The 19,942-nt window shown below is 36.6% G+C and overlaps 1 protein-coding gene across 1 annotated transcript in view; it reads right to left on the bottom strand.

Moving 5' to 3' along the window:
• Positions 1-3,819: 3,819 nt before the first annotated feature.
• Positions 3,820-19,942, bottom strand: part of LOC105478026 (F-box protein 33) — a 32,290-nt gene continuing 16,167 nt past the window's right edge. Inside the window, exons 2-4 of the mRNA XM_011735004.2 lie at positions 8,507-8,617; positions 7,284-7,969; positions 3,820-5,855 (exon numbers count right to left, since the gene is read on the bottom strand). Of these exons, the coding sequence (XP_011733306.1) occupies positions 5,584-5,855; positions 7,284-7,969; positions 8,507-8,617 (1,069 nt within the window). The 3' untranslated portion in view covers positions 3,820-5,583. The remainder of the gene's footprint in view (positions 5,856-7,283; positions 7,970-8,506; positions 8,618-19,942) is intronic.

Here is a 19,942-nt window from a genome sequence, read left to right as displayed (position 1 = left end):
GTATATACTGTGAAATGATTACAATACTCAAGCTAATTAAAATATCTATCACCTCATATAGTTACCATTTTTGGTGTGGTGAGAACACCTGAAATCTACTCTTAGCAAATTTCAAATATACATTATTAACATGTCACCCTACTGTAAATTAAATCTCCAGAATTTATTTTTATAATTGAAAGTTTGTACCCTTTGACCAGTATCTCCCCTTTTCCCCCACACAGTGACATATTTTGAAAAATCTATTTAGAACTTTCCTACAAACAACTAGGCCTTAAACTCTCAGTAGATCTTTGAGTCTCTTTCAAGTTACCGTGATTCAGTAATGCATGAAAGGATAGAAAGCAATACTCTGTCCTCCTGCCTTGGTCTCTGCTATGGTTTGAATGTATCCCTCTCCAAAATTCATAATTTAATCCCCAATACAAGACTTGGAAAGTGGGGTCTTATAGGACAAGTTTAGGACATGAGGGCTTCACCCTCAATAATGGATTATTGATTGCCCCTATAAAAAGTGCTTACAAAAGTAGATTAGCGCTCTCTCCTCTGCCATGTCATACAATGTTGCTTTGGAGGATGTTGCATTCAAGGTGCCATCTTGGAGGTGGAGATAGGGCCCTCACCTGACACCAAACCTGCTGGTGTCTTGATCTTGGGCCTCCCAGCCTCCAGAACTGTGAGAAATCAATTAGTATTCTTTATAAATTACCCAGTTTCAGATCTTTGTAATAGCATAAAATGGACTAAAACAGTTGACTTTAGACTCAGGATTATGAAACAAGTCAGTCCATGAACATTCATTTGCTGGCAACTTGGATCAGTAAGTTACAAATTATTTTTAAAAATAGGAAATAACAAAATATAACGAATGCCCATGCCCAGTTACAGATAAAATGACCTTCATGCCCATCCATACTGATCCTTGTCCTCATGCCTGCCTCATAGGTAAGCACTCTTGTGAAGAGGGTGTGAATGTTTTTTGTTTTTCATTATGAGAGAGTATATATTGAAGGATGCATTCAGAGCTAAAAGGCAAATAAACTGATAACTGACAGAATATATAAGCTTAAGGAGGAAAATGAATGACAAAATTTCTAGTGATCAAGAGTGAATTGCTTTTTAAAAACAGATGGTAAGTAGGCTGGGTGCAGTAGCTCATGCCTGTAATTCCAGCACTTTGGGAGGCGAAGGTGGGAGGATCGCTTGAGGTCAGGAGTTCAAGACCAGCCTGGCCAACATGATAAAACCCCAACTCTACTAAATACAAAAATTAGCTAGGCTTGGTGGCATATGCCTGTAGTCCCAGCTACTTGGTAGGCCCAGGAGGTGGAGGATGCAGTGTGCTGAGATTGCACCACTGCACTCCAGCCTGGGTGACAGAGTGAGACTCTGTCCCCCAAAAAAAAAAAAAAAAAAAAAATTGTAAACACTAAATTCCTATAGCATTTAGATTCCATTATACATATCTTAAGTCATGTATATAATTTAAACTGCTAATGTTTATAGCTGCTAAGATTATGACTGTTATGTTTAACTTAAAAATATGCAAAGGGGTACATTTTTAGGGGCTAGGAAAACAAGTTAGAAAACATGGGATTAGAGAATACATCTAAAAGTGAAAATTCTGGGTTACAGGGCACAGGCAACTTCAACTTTACAAGATACTGCAAGTTTGCTTTCCAAAATGGATATATCAAGTTCCAGCTGTGTTTCCTTTTCCTTGTCAACACATGGTGTATCTTGCCCTTTTAAAAAATCTTTCAGAAAGGATGATTCAAGTATCCTGAAAACTTACTTATGATACATCATCCATTTCTTTCCACAACCAGCAAACCAAATTTATTAGTATACTGTAATATCCCACAAGGACACCTAATGAGTCCTGGGGTGGCTGGAGCCTGGGTTGGTTGCCTTCTGATGCTTTCAGGCTCTTCTGAGCAGTGGGAGTGGAGCTGAGTCTGAAAGTAGGCCCCAGACAGAGAGCAAACTCACTCACTCACTACTCCTGGCCAGATGAGAATCACTGTCCATCACAGAAAAGGAGGGGCGGTCTACAAAGCTGTGAAAGCAATACATTCCAGGTGTTCAAAGAGCAGGAAGGAACCCCAAGTGTGAGGCCCCCAGGTGTGGCTAGTTGGATTTGAAAGGGTTGGGAGCTGGAGGTGGAAGGAGGGCTCCCTGCAGCCTCTAATTGCCTTCACGTATATATAAAGTTGGTGGCTGTTAACTCTTCAGTGGTGTCTCACCTAACAGTAGGATTATGTAAGGGAGATCACAAATTAGAGCATCATGATTTTAAAATAATTCTAACAAACATCAATTTGAATTTAAAATTAACTCACAACATTATTTCCCAAAGAAAGAAAAAGAAGCGTTAAATTTCTTAGTTTCAACTGCATAAATTATGGATTATTTTTAAAAAAGACCTAAAAATTACCTGTTTGTGGGGTGTTCCTCATTGGTGACAGTATTAACACATTTTAATCAAATGTTAATTAAATCAATTAAAACATCTGGCAAGATTTTACTTGAAAGTTCCAAATTCAGTATTTTTTCCTCAAATCTTCTACATTTTTCATCATTTAATTTAAAAAAAGTAATTTTTCTCTAATTCTTTCTGGTTTATACCAGTATGCTGTACAATATTTTCTATGTGTGCTACAACATGACAAAGGTTGGGAAACATTGATACAATGTGGTATGTTCCCTGGGTATCATTCACATGTGCTATGTTACTCCATTAGCACTGTGTTATGTTACTGGCTTCATAAGAATCCAATCTGATTCATGCTCTAAGTCCCAAGCAAGTTCCTGCATCTTTGTGTTCAATTTCTGCATCTTTGTGGTGGGGAAATGGAAAGTAATTTTAGATAGATATGTATATTTCATATAGTTTAATAAGCTATGTTTTGAAAATATTTAATACCTTTGTTTAAAGATGATCTCGTGTATCTGTGAGCTACTGAGCTAACAGCAATGGAAAATTTCAATGAAGAATCGGAATTTTAGCTAGACAAGTCCAATCCTTCATTTTAGAGATGAGGAAACCAAAACTGAAAGAGGTGTTTGTGCCCAAGTAGAGCCAGAGCTTAGACTGGAAAACAGATGTCAAGCCTCCAAAATTTAGAGCTTCACTACAATGACCTTAACTTGCATGCTATTCACATTAGATTTTCCTTTTTCATACATTTTGGGTATGTCTTAAATATATACTTAAACATGTTGATTCATTCAAAGGAGTTAGATGTGGCCAGGAAGTAATGAAGTGGTAAGTATAAGGACAATTATTTGTGAACACCAGATTATTCCTGGAAGAGTCAATGTCTGGAATGATAAGGAAGGGAAGATGGAAGGAAGAAAAGAAGTCCTTTTGTTTCCTATAAATAAGAGCTGTGAGTCTCAACAACCAAGAACAGAGATTAGAATACCAAAATAAAGGAATATAGGGGTTTATGAAGAATTTAGTATTACCATATCTAAGTATTTCTGCATTTGGTATCTTTTAAAAAACAGCCCCTCTAGTCTATAAATTTTTACCATATTGATAATGTATTCTAGGTGCATAATATATTGAGATTTTGGGCTAAGAAATCCAGTGTTTGCTTTTAAGCTTGTATTTTGTCAAAGTGAATTTTTGTAAAAAAATTCTCCAAACTATTCAGCTAAGACTTTTTATAATGTATTCTCAAATTTAAGCTTTGCTGCACCAGAATACAACCAGAATACTAACACATTATTATACACAATGTAAGGATTATTGCAGTTTATTTAACACTAAAAGTAGTCATGCTTCATATACAATAAAATATATTACAATGATCATTTTTAATGCTTTATTCATTGATTAAAAGAATATACATTTAACATAAACCATACAACATCAGTCATCAGGTCAAACATTCAGCTGGTTTCCTTACAGTTTCTGTCAGGAGTTATTTTATCTGATCACATTTATAAGATAAAATCTCACCACATCTGGCATTTACACACACTGTGCCAGTGGATTCACACTACTGATGTACATATAAAATCCGCATGGTATGTGCTCACTGGAGACAAAACAGTGCACACCTGTCAAAAGGTCATTTTAATATAAGATGGTAAAACCATTTGTAAAACACATATAAACTTTTTTCCATAAATAGAATCATATCTGGACATCTGTTGCATAAATTGTGTTTCCAAAGCTTACAATAGAGCAGCCAGGTCTCAGCACTGCTGGGCACCCAGGTTGGCTACTTACTTTATTATTGCAGACTGTCCTTTAACATTAAATGCACAACATTCGTACCACTTAAAACTGGGGTCAGGTGGAAGTCTCACAGAGACCACGTCTGTACCGCGGTTGCCCTGAAACAGTTAATAGGCTTTTAAAGCCTCTCAGATATAACAAGGTTTTAAAACATACTTCATGGAATGTTCTTCATGTATCATAGCAGCTCATACCTGTGATAGAACAAGCTTTCAGTTTTTCCTTTCTTTCCTTTACATTCACTATTCACAGTGAAACAGGTGCATGTTTTTTTTTTTCTTTTTTTTTTTGTTTTGTTTTTTCAGAGTTCTGAGGTTGCTGACTGAGCCACAGCACAGCTGTGTACCACAGGTCGAAATTCGACCTTAAATATTACAATCTAGCAGTATCTGGCTGGCCAGAGTGGGCCGGCCCCTGCCAGCATGTGGGCACTTCTTCATTAAGTCTATTCTTTGGCAGCTGACACGCGTGCTGACAGAGAAAAATCCAGTGACTTGTTGTTAGGGATTTCACGACTAATGTTTTTGCAAGCATGTGTATTTACAACTCTGTATTTTTATTTCCTTTAGGAGGTTTTACTCTGAAATACAGTTTCTTTCTTCCCCCACTATTTGAAATCTGGGCTAAATGAATGTGTAATGTAATTGATGAATAAAATTATGTCAGATATAGTTAAAAAAAATCCAACGATTTCAGTATTCATGTTTATGTAAATGCATTTTTTTAAAAAAAAACGATTAAGCAATGTTCTAGTACTATACAAAATTCAAAATGGTAACTGGTGATACCGACTATTAGATATGTAATGAAAGTTAAAGTCTTGGCTTTTGTGTTACAGATAATTCATTTGGGATATTATTTATCTTCCATTTGAAATCAAAATTAATGAAATGCTATCAGAATGCATGGATGCAGTGCATTGCATATAAATCTACCAGGCTATGGATATATATCTATGTATGTATAAAAATATTTTGGCTCCTGAGCTCTGAACTCTGACACACAAAGAATAAAAACGTCGAAAAGGCAGAGTAACTCAGTGAAAAATAAAGTTAGCCAGCAACCTCAGACAATCTTCGGCTGTATATCCTTAAGGTTTGGTAACAAGTCCATTAACCGTGAAAGCCCTATACATTGTCACTTTGAACTTCTAAACCAATACCCGACTACGTTCTTTGATCAAGAAGTAGAATATACATATATAATTCTATAAAGCTAATACTGATTAAACACAGCACAAAAGGATTAATTCACACTACTGAAAAAAAAAAAAAACATAATAGGACCCTACTTGCATATGTAACCACAGAAATTCTACATTTAAAAAAAAGCTAAATGTCTTCACTGAAGCTTTGCATCTCTCTGTAAAAATGACGATTTGGTTCAGTGAAGACACTGAGTGATTCGATGTCCATGACTGCGTGCCAAGGTTGACCCAGGCCCAGGGATACCTGCTCAATAAGGTTATGCACTGGATCTACATCCTGGTCGGCCAGTTCACCTTGGTCAAAATCAATGCTTTCTTCGGTGACTTCAAGCACTTTCAGATCAGAGCCCCGAAGACGAGCAATGGCAATGAGGTTATGTGCCCACACCGTGTAACCTGAAAAATAAACAAAAGACAACACTGTCATTTCCTTTTCTCTTTGATAAGTTTGTCTTTTCCTCATTCAAAGCTTCTAGAGAAGCTTCAAATTTGTATCTCACTTACCATTTTGGTCTTTTTCCTTTAGAAATACATTGAAATTGGAATAGGAAACATGGTTGTATAGCCCAGAAAAAAAAAAAGGCTACAAGTTGTGTTCAAGAGTACCAATTATGATTAGATCCTTTATGATACTACTTCATTCAGTAAAATAGACATTTAAAGTATATACAAATAAATTTTACAGCTTTGGGTAACGATGTACCATAAGGATGAAATTTTTAGTTCATATATACACGTATCTGTTAACCACATATGGTAAATGTATTTTTCATTTGCGAAAATACACATATCTGTTAACCACATGTGGTAAATGTATTTTTCATTTGCGAAAAATCATCTCTCATAATGCTTCACAAAGTTACGAAGTGACACTTTAAAGGTAAACTGTTAATTGTCAGTAGCAAATATGTAAATTATAAAACAATCATGGGAATGAGATACACCAACTTCAGAATAATAACTACTACTGGGAAGGAATAAAGGGGGATGAATGTGGGGAGCTTTAGCTTAAAGAAGAAAAAGGCTTTAAAAAGACTGGCTTAAATTAACTTTTAAATAACCTGATATGTCTTTACCCCACTGTGTTTACCACTTTCAGTATTGATCTAGTCTTTTCTACCACCTCTGACGACTGGCATAAAGCAAGACTTGAAAAGCAAGACATACATTCCCAAACACAAAGGGACGCTAAAAAAAAAATAATGAAACAGTGCTGGTAAGATAGCTAATAAGAGAGTTTAAGACATTCTTATATACTACTTTGTAATTATCTTACAAGTATCCAAAAAGGAAGTAAATTTATTTGTCAGAATACCAACTCTCCATCCAAATGAGATCAGGTCACATTAAAATGAAAGAAGCATATCAATGGAACCATCGTTAAAAAAAATTACACACATTAATACTTTGATACCAAGAACCTAAAAGCTGAGGTAGTGAGCATGAAAGAAATAATACGTTCTCTTCCCCCGTGCTATGTTTTAAGGGGTCGGGTGATTAGAGGAAATGTATCTACCACAGGTATGTGTGCTTTCTTAGACAGTTAAATTAATTTCACTGATTTTTTTTTTTTTTTTTTTGAAATACCGCCATTCAAATGATGGACAAAAAAGTAACAGGGAAGCTGGAGCAGAACACTTAGGGTTAAATATGATTTTCCTTTTGTAAGTGATATATCTTGCAAGCTTTAAAAAGCATAAGAATCTGCATATCAAGTTGATACAAGATTTCTTGATACTATAAAGGTCAGTGATATCTCTTTACTGGCATAAAATGTTTTCGGTGTAATTCCAGTATTAGATTATAATGAACAAAATCACCTACCATGAATTGCCAGAAGAGAGAGCTTTGTGCACCTCCATGCTAATAAAACCAACGGATCTTCATTTCGGTTGTCACTAAGATCTGGAAAACCAGACGTGTCAATCACATCATTCATTAAAATAAAATGAGTGAGGAACTTGTCATATTGCCTGGATATAAGATCAACAATAGCCCCTGAAACACAAGTGATATAGCTATCAAAATGAATCCTCTCTAGTGGTATACTGGGTTTCAGAATCTTTAACATATCTTCACTCTTGATATCAAAAGCCATTATATAGACCCGAAGGTTGGTGCTCTTTCGTGACAGGGCTTTCCAATGCTCATCATTTGGCATGTTGTCCAGAGACTTGTGCATTATGGAAACACTGTGAACCAGAAGAGACAGTCGCTGCAAAGGCACATGGTTGCTATCAGTTAAGACTCTTGCCATCTCAGCTGTAAAGTCACAAAAATCCAAGGCAAGTGAGTGCAGATTCACGAATCGCTCCAGTTCAACTGCAGTAATAAGAGTGCTGTTACCAGGAATATTATTGTCAAGTAAACTCAGGTGCTCCATGGTGCTGGCAACAGCATTAGAGAGAGATGACAGTGATGTTGGCGTTACTATTTCCAGCATAAACCCACAGGACAGCCATTTCAGTTGCCTACTATTACTCAGGATTTCTTCAAACAGTTGCTGAATTCTATAAGGAAAACACATGCCACGGTGATTCCATTAACATTCAGTTCTAATCTTTTAACACTGACTTTTGAAAATAGGCAATGAAAAGCATGCAATTTTGAGATCTATTTTTCCTCATTAGGTAATTTCTATTCAACCCACAGTAAATACCATTAAAATTCACATTAAAATGTAATGAAAAGGTATATTAAACACACAGATCTATTAAACACACAGAAATATGCTCCTCATCCACGAAAAGCACCACTTATACCCGTTTAGTAGAAAAGTATGATGACATACAATTTATGTTATAGCAAAGGCAAGTAGGGAAATAATTTTAAATAGCAATAATTATTCACTTAGTTATTTGATTTGTCTTAAAGATTTATGAGATGGAATGGTAGATGCTGATCATTGTATTTCATCATTAAAACATTTCCAGGACCTATGTTCCTTTCAGGAAAAAAATCATTACTCTTCTGTTTGTATCTCATAATTTATTAGAAAAACACATTATTAATAAATAGTACAACCTCCTATTAACCATGTAACTTACTGTTTAATTTTTTTGCCATCAGGGTCCACCTTGCTGAGGTATGTATTTGACAAACTTCCTTGCTGTTGTAGAACACTTATGTCTCCAAAAAGACTAAACTTCTGAAGGTTCCTACAAGAAAAATCATTTGAAATGATTTTCTAAATAATTTATACTTAAAAAAATGTAAATATAAAAAATAAGAATATGCAAAGGGGATATTCTAGCAAGGTTTCTATTTTATAACTCACTTAGAATCCAGTTAAGTACTTTCAGATTTCTTTATACATATATTCAGATTTCTTTATGCATACAAAGCAACATGATACAGGAGAAGTGGCAAAAGCTTTAAAGAACAAGGACTACGGTATAAAGATTAGTTCAGGAACTGAATATTATAATGACTATGGAAAAGTCTCTTAATGTGCCTGAGACTCAATTCTTCTTATCAGTAGTAACAATACCTACCTTATAGGGTTTAGGGATAAATAACACAATGACATATGACAAACTATATAAGCTCTAAATTTTAGAGAGATGATAATTACAATATAAACATTTCCTCAAACCAGTTAATTTAGTTAACATGTTAAATGCTCCAGGGTAAATCACTGCCCTGAAGATACCTACTCAGTAAGAAATATTCCTTAACTAAAATCTAAAGAGAACCTTCTCCAGTTTTATGATCAAACCATACAGCTTATGAACAAGGGAAGTAGAAAACTACGTAAGGCTAGGTGCGGTGGCTCACACCTGTAGTCCTGGCTGGCACTTTGGGAGACCAACGCCAGGGAATCGCTTGAGGCCAGGAGTTCAAGACCAGCCTGGCGAACATGGCGAGACCTTGTCTCTACTGAAAATACAAAAATTGGCTGGGCATGGTGGCATATGCCTGTAATCCCAGCTGAACCGGGAGGCGGAGGTTGCAGTGAGCCAAGATCGTGCCACTGCACTCCAGCCTGGGAGACAGACTCTACCTAAAAAAGAAAATGATGTAAAAATCTTTTGGTTTTAGATAATTTTAGTTACAAAACATACAGTTTTCTAATAGTAAAATTGTAAATAAAATAGGAGAAAAACAAATGGATAAAGATAAAACTCCTGAGTCCAATAATAACCAACTAGAGATTCCATTTATAACATAAAATGGGATAATTTTAATTAAAAAATATATCATCTACAACAGTGATACAAGATTTAAATAAATGAAAAATACCTTTTCTTTTTCTTTTTTTTTTTTTTTTGAGACAGTGTCTCGCTCTGTTGTTCAGGTTGGAGTGTAGTGGTATGATCATGGCTCACTGCAGCCTCAACCTCTTGGGCTTAAGTGATCCTTCCAGTTCAGCCTCCTGAGTAGCTGGGACCACAGGCATGTGCCACAATATGTGGATAATTTGTAATATTTTGTAGAGATAAGGTCTTGCTATGTTCCTCAGGCTGGTCTTGAACTTGTGGGCTCAAGTAATCCTCCCATACTGGACTCTCAAAGGGCTGAGATTATAGGTATGAGATACCATGTCTGGCCCGAAAAATACCATTTCTTGACGGTATGTCACATTTTCTCAAATAAATCACCTTAATTGCACTGAAAAGCCCAATGATTCTAAAATTTAGCTTGAGGAATTATCATTAATTCGTTTATTCATTTAACCAACAATTCCCTGAGGGCCTACGAAGTACCAGGAACTGTGCTATATATTAGAGACACAATAGTGATTCAGTGCTGTGAAGGACAAGTATCCATAAAAGTGGGTTATTTGGCTTTGGAGAATATAAGGTTTTATATAAAGTAGAAAAAACATATCACACTCAATTCCTAATATAATACTCAGGCGAGTCATACAATCTCCTCCTTTCAACTCAACTTTCATTTATTTGGTGGTATTAAAATACATATGGAAGAGACTTTTACTTCTTTTACAAAGAATTAAACAAGGACAACTGCCTTCCCTCTGTAAACCACTATAAAACTAGACAAAACATAAAATAATTGTTTTCAGACACTGGACAATAAGCAATATAGGACTCTGATCCTGGAAGATGGGGAAAAAAATGAAGTGTGTACTATAATTGCCTGAGATTATGGCCTGGAGAGAGTTTTCAGGTTACAACATAGCCAGGTAGTCTGAGTGGAGGAGACAGAGATTTTAGGGAGTTTGCAGTCTAGAATTTTAGGGCAGAGTACCAGAGACAAAGGAAATGTACAGAGAGAGCTTCACAGATTTGCAAAGACTTCATATTACCCAGGTTTTTGGCTGAGTAATGATTTGTACACATGTGGGGCAAAACTACAAGGCTGAAGAAGAGAGTACCGCTGGAAAGCAGTAGAGTCCACACAGTGGTAAGGAAACATGGCTCACAACTAGGAGAAAAATCCATCAACAGAAATATACTCAGAAATGGCAGATGAAGGATTTAGGGAATGAATTTAAATCAGCTATTAAAACTATACTCCATAAAACTATTTATCAATAAAAAGAATATGGATTAGAAAGGAAGAAGCAGAAGTGTCCTAATTTGCCAATTACATGATCATTTACACAAAAATTCTAAGGAATCTAAAAAAAGCTACTATGAGTTTAGTAAGGTTAATGAGTTGAGTAAGGTCACATGATACAAGGTCAATATATAAAAATCAATTGTATTTCTACACGCTAGCAATGAACATTTGGAAATTAAAATTTAAAAAAGCACTATTTACTGTAGTATCAAAAATACAAAATATTTAGGAATCAACTGAACAGAAGTATCAATTCTATACACTGAAAACCACAAAACATTGTTGAAGTAAATCAAACAAGATCTAAGTAAATGGAATTCCACATCTGTTGGCTGGAAGTTTCAATACTGTAAACATGTCAATTCTCCCCAAATTGATCAACAGACTCAACACAATCCTAATAGGTACTATGCTTTACAACAGATGTCTAGAAATTTTTCATCTTGCAGAACAGAAGTTTTATATTCATTAACAATTTTCCATTTTTCTCTCCTTACAGCCCTAGCAATCACCATTTTATTCTCTGCTTCTGGGAATTTGACTATTTTAGATACCTCACGTAAGTGGAGTCATGCAGTATGCATCCTTCTGTGACTGACTTATTTCACGTAGCATAATGTCCTGTGGGTTCATCCAGGTTGTTGCATACAGTAGGATTTCTCTCTCTTTATTTTTAAGGCTTAATATTTTTCCATTGCATGTATATATCACATTTTCTTTATTCATCTTTTGATGGACATTTGGATTGTTTTATTATATTGGCTAATGTGAATAATGGTGCACTGAACATGGGTGTGCAGATATCTTTGAGATCCTGATTACAACCTTTTTGTATACATATCCAGAAATATTCCATTACTGGATCATACAGCAGTACGATTTTTAATGAATCTCCATATTGCTTTCCACAGTGGCTGCACCATTTTACACTCCCACAAACAGTTGTATAAAAGCTCCAACTTTTCTACATCCTCACAAATGTCTATTTATTTAGAGACAGGGTCTCCGGTTACCAAGGCTGGAGTGCAGGGCGCCATCTTGTCTCACTGCAGCCTCAACTTCCCAGGCTCAGGCGATTCTCTCACCTCAGCCTCCTGAGCAGCTGGGACTACAGGTGTGCGCCACCATGCCTAGCTAACTTTTTTTGTATTTTTTAGTAGAGACAGGGTTTCACCATGTTGGCCAGGCTGGTCTTGAACTCCTAGACTCAATCAATCTGCCTGTTTCAGCCTCCCAAAGTGTTGGGATTACAGGCGTGAGCCACCAAGCCTGGCCTTAAATTTATTTTTGGTAACAGATATGCTAAGATGTGAGTTGATATCTCACTGTGGTTTTGATCTGCATTTCCATGATTAATGATACTCAGCATCTTTCCATATACCTGGAGGCCATTTGTATGTCGTCTTTGGAGAAATATCTATTTGTTTTTTGCTTGTTTTAAGATTAGGTTAAATTTGTTTTTTTTGCTATTGAGTTATACGAGTTACTTATATGTTTTGGACATTAACCTCTTACCTTGATAGATGTTTTGCTAATATTTAACTTCTATTTCTCTGCTTTCTGGACATGGAGTCTCACTCTGTGGTCCAGGCTGGAGTGCAGTGTGCCATCTCGGCTCACTGTAACCTCTGGCTCCCAGATTGAAGCAATTCTCCTGCCTCAGCCTCTCAAGTAGCTGGGATCACAGGTATGCACCACCACACCTGTTTTTTTTTCTATTTTTTTTTTTAGTAGATACAGGTTTCACTATGTTGGCCAGGCTGGTCTTGAACTCCTGACCTCAGGTGATCTACGCCTCAACCTCCTTACTTTTATCTCACCTTTTTTTTTCTTTTAGACAGGGTCCTGCTGTTTCCCAGGATGGAATGCAGTGGCGTAATCATGGCTCACTGTAGCCTCGATCTCCTGGGCTCAATGGATCCTCCCACCTCGGCCTCCCAAGCAGCTGGGACTACACATGCATGCTACCACACCCAGCTACTTTTGTATTTTTTTGTAGAGATGGGGTTTTATCATGTTGTCCAGGCTGGTCTCGAGCTCCTGGGCTCAAGCAATCTGCCTGCCTCAGTCTCTTCAGCTTGCTTTTTAATTTTGTTGATTGTTTTCTTTTCTGTACAGAGCTTTTATTATGATACAGTCCCACTTGCCTATTTTTGGTTCTTTTGCCTTTGTTTTTGGTGTCAAACCACAAAGTCATTGCCAAGACCAATGCCAAGAAGCTTTCCCCCTATGTTTTCTGTGAGAAGTTTTACAGTTTCAGAATTTATATTTAAGTCTTTGATCCATTTTGCTTTGATTTCTGGCCATGGTCTACGATAGGATCCAATTTCCTTCTTTTGCCTGTGGATTTCCAGTTTACACAACACCATTTGTTGAAGAGCCTATCCTTTCTCCATTTTATGTTCTTGGTACCCTTGTCAAAGATCAGTTAATCATAAATGAGTGGGTTTATTTACGGGGTCTCTCTTCTGCTCCATTGGTCTATACATCCATCTTTATGCTACCATGACACTGTTTTGATTACTGTAGCTTTGTAATGTATTTTGAAATTAGGAAGTATGATGCCTCCAGTTTTGTTCTTTTTCAAGACTGCTCTGGCTATTTGGGGTCTTATGTAATTCCATATTAATTTTAGGGTTGTTTTTCTATTTCTGTAAAAAATGTCACTGAAGTTTTAACAGAGATTGCATTGAATCTGTAGACTGCTTTGGGTAGTATGGAGATTTTAACAATATTATTTCTTCCAATCATGAACATGAAATATTTTTCCATTTATTTGTATCTGCTTTAATTTCTTTCATCAGTAAAACTGAAGACTTTCACCTCTTTGGCTAAGTTTATTCCTAAATATTTTATTCTTTTTGATGTTACTGTCAATGGGATTTTCTTAATTTCCTGTGGGATGTATAGAACTGCAACTGATTTCTGTATGTTGGTTTTACATCCACCAACCTTGCTGAATTTGTTTATTAAGAGTTTTTTTTCGGTGGTGTCTTTAGTGTTTTCTATATATAATGCCATGTCATCTGCAGACAATTTTAGTTTTTCTTTTCAGATTTGGATGCTTTTATTTTTCTTCCCTAATTGCTCTGGCTAGGACTTCCAATACTGTGTTGAATAGAAGTGGCAAGAGCAGGCATCCACATCTTGTGCTTGATCTTAGAGGAAAAGGTTCCAGTTTTTCACTGATGAGTATGATGTTAAGCTAAGGGCTTGTCATACATGGTCATATATGGACTTTAATATAATGTTGAAGTACATTCCTTCTATGGTTAATTTTTTGAGTGCTATATCATGAAAGAATGTTGAATTTCATCAAATGCTTTTTCTGCATCTACTGACATGGTCATGATTTTTATCCATTGTTACAATGTGGCATATTATATTTATTGATGTGTATATGGTGAACCATGCCTGCATTCCAGGGATAAATCCCATTTAGGATGTATGATCCTTTTAATGTGCTGTTGAATCTGGTTTGCTAGTATTTGTTGAGGATTTTGGTATCTATGTTCATCAGAGACACTGACCTATAGTTTTATTGTTAGTGTCCTTATCTGGCTTTGGTATCACAGCAGTGCTAGGCACATAAAATGAGTTTAGAAGCGTTCCCTCTTCAACTTTTTGGAAGAGTTCAAGAAGGACTGACATTAATTCTTCTTCAAATATTTGGTAGAATTCACCTGTGAAGCCATCCAGTCCTGGGTTTTTCTTTTTTGGAGAGAGGTTTTTAAAAATTATGGATTCACTCTCATTTGTTATTTGTCTGATGATATTTTATATTTCCTTCATGATTCAGTTTTGGAAGGTTTATATTTCTAGGAATTTATTTATTCTTCTAGATTATCCAATTTATTGGAAATGAAGGCTCATAGGAGTCTCTTATAGTCTTACTGTATTTCTCTGGCATCAGTTGTAATGTCTCCTCTTTCACTTCTTTGAGACTTTTGTCTTACTCTAAAGGTTTGTCAATTTTGTTTATCTTTTCAAAAAGCAACACCCGGCTTTGTTAGTCTTTACTACTGCTTTTTGTAGTCTGTATTTACTTCTGCTCTAATATTTATTATTTCCTTTCTTCTGCTAACTTTGGGCTTTGAATGTTGTTTTTCTAATTCCTTAGGGTTTAAAGTTAAGTTGTATGAATTTTTTTTTCTTTTTTTTTTTTTCTTGAGATGGAGTCTTGCACTGTCACCTGGGCTGGAGTGCAGTGGTGTGATCTCGGCTCACTGCAACCTCCGCCTCCCAGGTTCAAGCAATTCTCCTGCCTCAGCCTCCCAAGTAGCTGGGGTTACAGGCAACCACCACCACACCCAGCTAATTTTTTGTAGTTTTAGTAGAGACAGGGTTTCACTATGTTGGCCAGGCTGGTCTCAAACTCCTGACCTTGTGATCCGTGTGCCTCTGCCTCCCAAAGTGCTGGGCTTACAGGCGTGAGCCACTGCACCTGGCCTTTTCTTCTTTCTTAACATTTTTTTGCTATAAATTTTCCTTTTAGTATTACTTTTGCCACTTGCTATACGTTTTGGTAAGTTTTTATTTTTATTTGTATCAAAATATTATTTGACTTCCCCCCCCCCTTTTTTTTTTTGAGACAGTCTCGCACTGTCGCCCAGGCTGGAGTGCAGTGGCGGGATCGTGGCTCGCTGCAACCTCCGCCTCCCAGGTTCAAGTCATTCTCCTGCCTCAGCCTCCCGAGTGGCTGGGACTACAGGTGTACGCCACCACATACAGATAATTTTTGCATTTTTAGTAGAGACGGGGTTTCATAATGTTTGGCCAGGATGGTCTCGATCTCTTGACCTTCACCTTTCAAAGTGCTGAGATTACAGGCATGAGCCACTGGCATCCGGCCTTGACTTCCCTTTTAATATTATATTAATTGATATTAATATATCAATTATTATTAATAGATCAATTATATATTAATTAGTATATTAACATATCAATTATATATTAATTAGATATTAATATATCAATCTATATGACTTCCCTTTTAATATTTATTGACTTCCATTTCCACATATTTGTAAATTTTCCTCCTTTTACTGATTTCTAGTTTTATATTATTGTGGTCAGAAAAGATATCTGACATGATTTCAATCTTAAATTTATTAAGATTTGTTTTGTAGCCTAATGTGATTTATCCTGGAGAATGTTCCATGTGTGCTTGAGAAGAACATGTATTCTGCTGTTGTTGGATGGAATGTTCTATATGTATCTGTTAGGTCCATTTGGCCCATAGTTTGGTTAAAATCCAGTGTTTCCTCACTGATTTTCTGTCTAAATGATTTATCCGTTGTTGAGAGTGGTGTCTTGATGTCTTCTTTTATTATTATATTGTTGTTTGTTTTTCCCTTCAGGTATGTTAATATTTGCTTTACGTATTTAGGTGCCCTGATACTGGATGCATACATATTTATAATTGTTATGTCTTCCTGACTGACCCTATCATTCTATAATGACCTTGTCTCTTGTGTCAGTTTTTGACTTAAAGTCTATTTTCTAAGATATAAGTATATAACTTATATACCCAGCACATGGTGGGTTCCTATTTTTTAATTCATTCAGCCACTCAATGACTTCTGATGATGGAATTTAATCCATTTATATTTAAAGTAATAATAGGTAAAGACTTACTATTGTCATTTTGTTTGTAGTTCTTTCATTCCTTTCTTCTCTTGCTATCTTCCTTTGTGATTTGATGATTTTTTTGTAGTGCTATGTATTTATCTTTTGTGTATCTACTACAGGCATAACTTGGAGATATTGCAGGTTCACTTCCAGACCACTGCGATAAAGTGAATATTGAAATAAAGAAAGTGAAATAATTTTTTGTTTTTCAAGTTAAAAAGCAATATACATACCTTAACTAAAAAATACTTTAATGCTAAAAGATGCTAACAATCACCTGAGTCTTCAGCTAGTTGTAATCTTTGGCTGGTAGAATGTCTTGCCCCAATATCGGATGGCTACTCACTGATCAGGGTGATAGTTGAAGGTTGGAGTGACTGGCAATGTCTTAAAATAAGACAATGAAGTTTGCTGCATCTGCTGACTCTTCTTTTCATGAAAGATCCTCTGTAGCATGCTATGCTGCTTAATAGCTTTTTATCCACAGTAGAGATTGTTTTTACAATTGGACTCTATCCCCTTAAACTCTGCTGCTACTGTATCAGCTCAGTTTATGGAGTATTTCTTAAAGCCTTTGTTGTTATAATTTCAACAACATTCACAGCATCTTCATTAGAAGTAGATTCTAATCTCAAACACCACTTTCTTTGTTCATACACAAAAAGCAACTTCTCATGCATTCCAGTTTTATGATGGGATTGCAGCAATTTAGTCAAACCTTCAGGCTCCACTTCCAATTCTAGTTCTCTTGCAGTTTTTACCACATCTACAGTGACTTCCTCCACTGAAGTCTTGAACCCCTCAAATGATCCATGAGTGCTGGAATTCAACCTCTTACAAAGTCCTGTTAATGTTGATATTTTGATCTCCTCCCATGAATCATGAATGTTCTGAATGGCATCTAGAATGGGTGAATCCTCAGTTTACTTTTCCCAAATCTACCAGAGAAATCACTATCTATGGCAGCTATAATCTTATAAAATGTATTCCTTAAATAATAAGACTTGAAAGTCAAAATTACTCTTGGATCCATGGACTGAAGAACAGATGTTGTGTTCGCAAGCATGAAAACAACATGAATCTCCTGGTTCATCTGCATCAGAGCTCTTGAGTGACCATGTACATTGTCAATGAGATGTAATTTCAAAAGGAACCTTTTTGTAAGCAGTACCTCTCCACAGTGGGCTTAAAATAGTCAGCAAATTATGCTGTATACAGATGTGCTATCATCCATGCTTTGTTGTTCCACTTATGGAGCACAGGCAGAGTAGATTTAGCATAATTCTTAAGGGCCCTAGGATTTTTAGAATAGCAAATGAGCATTGGCCTCAACTTAAAGTGACCAGATGCATTAACCTCTAATGAGAGTCAGCCTGTCTTTTGACGCTTTAAAGTCAGGTATTGGCTTGTCTCTAGCTATCAAAGTCCTAGATGGTATCTTCTTGCAATAGAAGGCTGTTTTATCTACACTGAAAAATCTGTTGTTTACTGTAACCACATTCATCAATGACCTTAGCTAGATCTTCTGCAGCTTCCATGACAGCACCTGCTGACTCAGCTTACATTTTTGTGGAGATAACTTTTTTCTTTAAACCTCATGAACCAACCTCTACTAGTTTCAAGCTTTTTCTCCTGCAGCTTCCTTACCTCTCTCAGCCTTCATAGACTTGAACAGCATTAGAGGCTTGCTCTGGATTAGACTTTGGATTAAGGGAATGTTGTGGCTAGTTTCATCTTCTATCCAGACCACCAACACTTTATTAGCAATAAGGCCATTTCCCTTTCTTATCACTCATGTGATAGATGGAGTAGCACTTAGACTTTCTTTCAAAAACTTTTTCTTTGCATTCACAACTTGCCTGTTTGGTACAAGAGGCCTAGTTTTTGGCCTATCTGGGCTCTTGAAATGCCTTCCTTATGAAGCTTAATCATTTCTAGCTTTTGACTTGGAGTGAGAGACGTGGGACTCTTCCTTTCACTTAGCAATTAGAGGTCATTGTAGAGTTACTAATAGGCCTAATTTTTTCTTTCTTTTCTGAGACAGGGTCTTGCTCTGTTGCCCAGGCTGCAGTGCAATGGTATAATCACAGCTCACTGCAGCCCTAATTTCCCAGGTTCAAGTGATCTTCCCACCTCAGCCTCCCAAGTAGATGGGAACACAGGTGCACACCACTATACCCAGCTAATTTTAAAATATTATGTAGGAATGGGGGTCTATGTTCCCCAGGCTGGTCTTGAACTCCTGTGTTCAAGTGATCTTCCTGCTGCTGAGATTACAGGTGTGGGCAACTGTGAATGGCCAACTGGCCTAATTTCAATATTATTGTCTTAGGGATTTGGGCGGCTCAATGTGAGGGCAAGAAATGGGGGAAGGGCCGGTCAGGAGTCAGAACACACAAAAAATTTATAATTAAATTAGATATTTTCTATAGGTGTGGTTCGTGGGGTGCCAAAATGATTACAATAGTAACATCAAAGATTACTGACAACAGATCACATCAGATATAACAAGAGTGGGCTCAGTGTGGTGGCTTACACCTGTAATCCAAGCACTCTGGGAAGCCAAGGTGAGGATCTCTTTAGCCCAGGAGTTGAGGTTGCCATTAGCCATGATCATGCCACTGCACTCCAGCCTGGGTGTCAGAGCAAGACACTGTTTCTAAAAAATGACGACGATGACAACAACAACAACAACAACAACAACAACAACAACAACAAAGGTATAAGAAGAAACACAATGTGAGCACATGATACTGGACAAATGGTGCCAATATAGTTGCTTGATGCAGGGTTGCCACAACCTTAATTTGTAAAAAACAAAAAACACAATACCTGTGAAGTGCAATAAAGTGAAGCATAATAAAACAAGGTATGCCTGTACATGTTTTTGCTTTATGATTACCATGCAGCTTACATAAATGATCTTATATATATAATAGTGCATTTTAAGATAACAATATAATTGTATACAAAAACTGTACATATTTACTCCTGCATACTTTGCTATTGATGTTCTAATTTACATATTTTAATATTACATATCCACCAATTAATTATTGGAGTTATTCTTCATACTGTTGGCTTTTTCTTTTTTTGAGACAGAGTCTTGCTCTGTTGCCCAGGCTGGAGTGCAGTGGCATGATCTCGGCTCACTGCAACCTCTGCCTCCCAGGTTCAAGTGATTCTCCTGCCTCAGTCTCCCAAGTAGCTGGGTTTACAGGTACCCGCTACCATGCCCGACTAGTTTTTGTATTTTTAGTAGAGACAAGGTTTCACTATGTTGGCCAGGCTGGTCTTGAACTCCTGACCTTAGGTGATTCGCCTGC

The sequence above is a fragment of the Macaca nemestrina genome, chromosome 7 (assembly GCF_043159975.1).
Source record: "Macaca nemestrina isolate mMacNem1 chromosome 7, mMacNem.hap1, whole genome shotgun sequence".
In the NCBI taxonomy this organism is placed as follows: Eukaryota; Metazoa; Chordata; class Mammalia; order Primates; family Cercopithecidae; genus Macaca; species Macaca nemestrina.
Note: the sequence above shows the minus strand (reverse complement) of the source record. Positions and strands in the feature narration are given on the sequence as shown.